Consider the following 1399-nt stretch of genomic DNA (forward strand, 5'->3'; position numbering starts at 1 on the left):
TTGGCTTTTGTTACCTAGTGGCTACACAAGCCAGGAAGGACCAACAATCGGGTTGGGTGTGTGGTAGTAGGTAGTAACAGGTAAATTAATTATTTTTAAATTATATATATATATATATATATATATATATATATATATATATATATATATATATATATATATATATATATATATATATATATATATATCCTCCTGAGACCCAGGAAAAAAAAAGTATTTTGATTTTTTTTAATATAAATCAAGTATTGGTTTGGTAAAAAAAAAAAACACATTGCAAAAACAATTTTGTTTTTAACAGATTTTATTTAAATTTTACAACATGTGCACTCCAGTGCACAAGGGGAGTTCATTGATCATGAATGTGAAACTAACAAAATTCAAGAGCTGATTAAAAAAAATTTAATGCTGCACTGAAATCTTTTGTAAGCAGGATTTTAAAACATATTTACATAAAAACATCACAAAACAGTAGATCATGGGTCAACTTAGAAGTCACTGACATTTCACTGGCTGTAGGCCATTCGTCTAGGAACAACTGATTGCACTGGTTTTTGTTTTTTTTTTAATTTCACAAACGTCCATTCATTTATGATATCTAAGAAAGCACTGTGATTTTTTGGATACACAGAGGAACATTTGGTACTTCACACATCTCACATATGTTTTACTGTTGCACCCAAGCATTCTGCACCTGAAAGGCCTTGGGCTGTTAACCATTTCAGGCAAGTGGAGTGCACCATATTTTCTTACACTCTCATCTGGTTGGGGCTTCCTTTTCTTGATTTCTGGAGAGAACTCTTCATCACTGGTATTATCCAGGTCTTGTTCCCATGTTTGTCCCTTGTTTATCAGTTCTTCGGCCAAGAGGAGCTTGAACTCCAGGTACTGTGTATTCTTTTCAGCTTGTTCCATGGCCTTGCTGTCTTGTCGATATTGAAGCCATGAGTTGGTGATGGCCAGATCAATGAAATGAAGTATGGTGCGAACAGTCCACTTCTTGGTCCGGCTAGATCTTCTGTAGAACCTGAGCATGCGATCACATAGGTCAACCCCTCCCATGTTGATATTATATTCTGCAACCACTGCAGGTCTTGGGACTTGGATTTGTCTCTGTTCTTTCTTTGACCATCTGGAACAGGTATCCTGGGGCTCAATTCCATGAGCAGTTGATGCCATGACAACAGGCTTGTTGTCCATCCACTTGGTGACTGCTATTTCATCAGGTCTCTGTACAATCATTTCTGACGAACCTCTTGGTTTTGAGCTCAGGATGTTGTCAGCAGTGAAGTGGCACTCTTTTGGGATTCGATTCTTTTTAATTGTTCCTGTACCTAGAAGGCCCCTTTCTTTAAGAGCATCCAGAAGACTGATGGTGGTAAAATACCGGTCAAAGTAGACT

The 1399-nt window shown here is 37.0% G+C and overlaps 1 protein-coding gene across 1 annotated transcript in view; it reads right to left on the reverse strand.

Moving 5' to 3' along the window:
* Nucleotides 1-433: 433 nt before the first annotated feature.
* Nucleotides 434-1399, reverse strand: part of LOC113032377 (piggyBac transposable element-derived protein 3-like) — a 1894-nt gene continuing 928 nt past the window's right edge. The window contains exon 2 of the mRNA XM_026185279.1: nt 434-1399. This exon is cut by the window's right edge and continues 672 nt beyond it. Coding sequence (XP_026041064.1) covers nt 583-1399 — 817 coding nt within the window. The 3' untranslated portion in view covers nt 434-582.

Source organism: Astatotilapia calliptera, chromosome 11 (genome assembly GCF_900246225.1).
Source record: "Astatotilapia calliptera chromosome 11, fAstCal1.2, whole genome shotgun sequence".
Classification (NCBI taxonomy): domain Eukaryota; kingdom Metazoa; phylum Chordata; class Actinopteri; order Cichliformes; family Cichlidae; genus Astatotilapia; species Astatotilapia calliptera.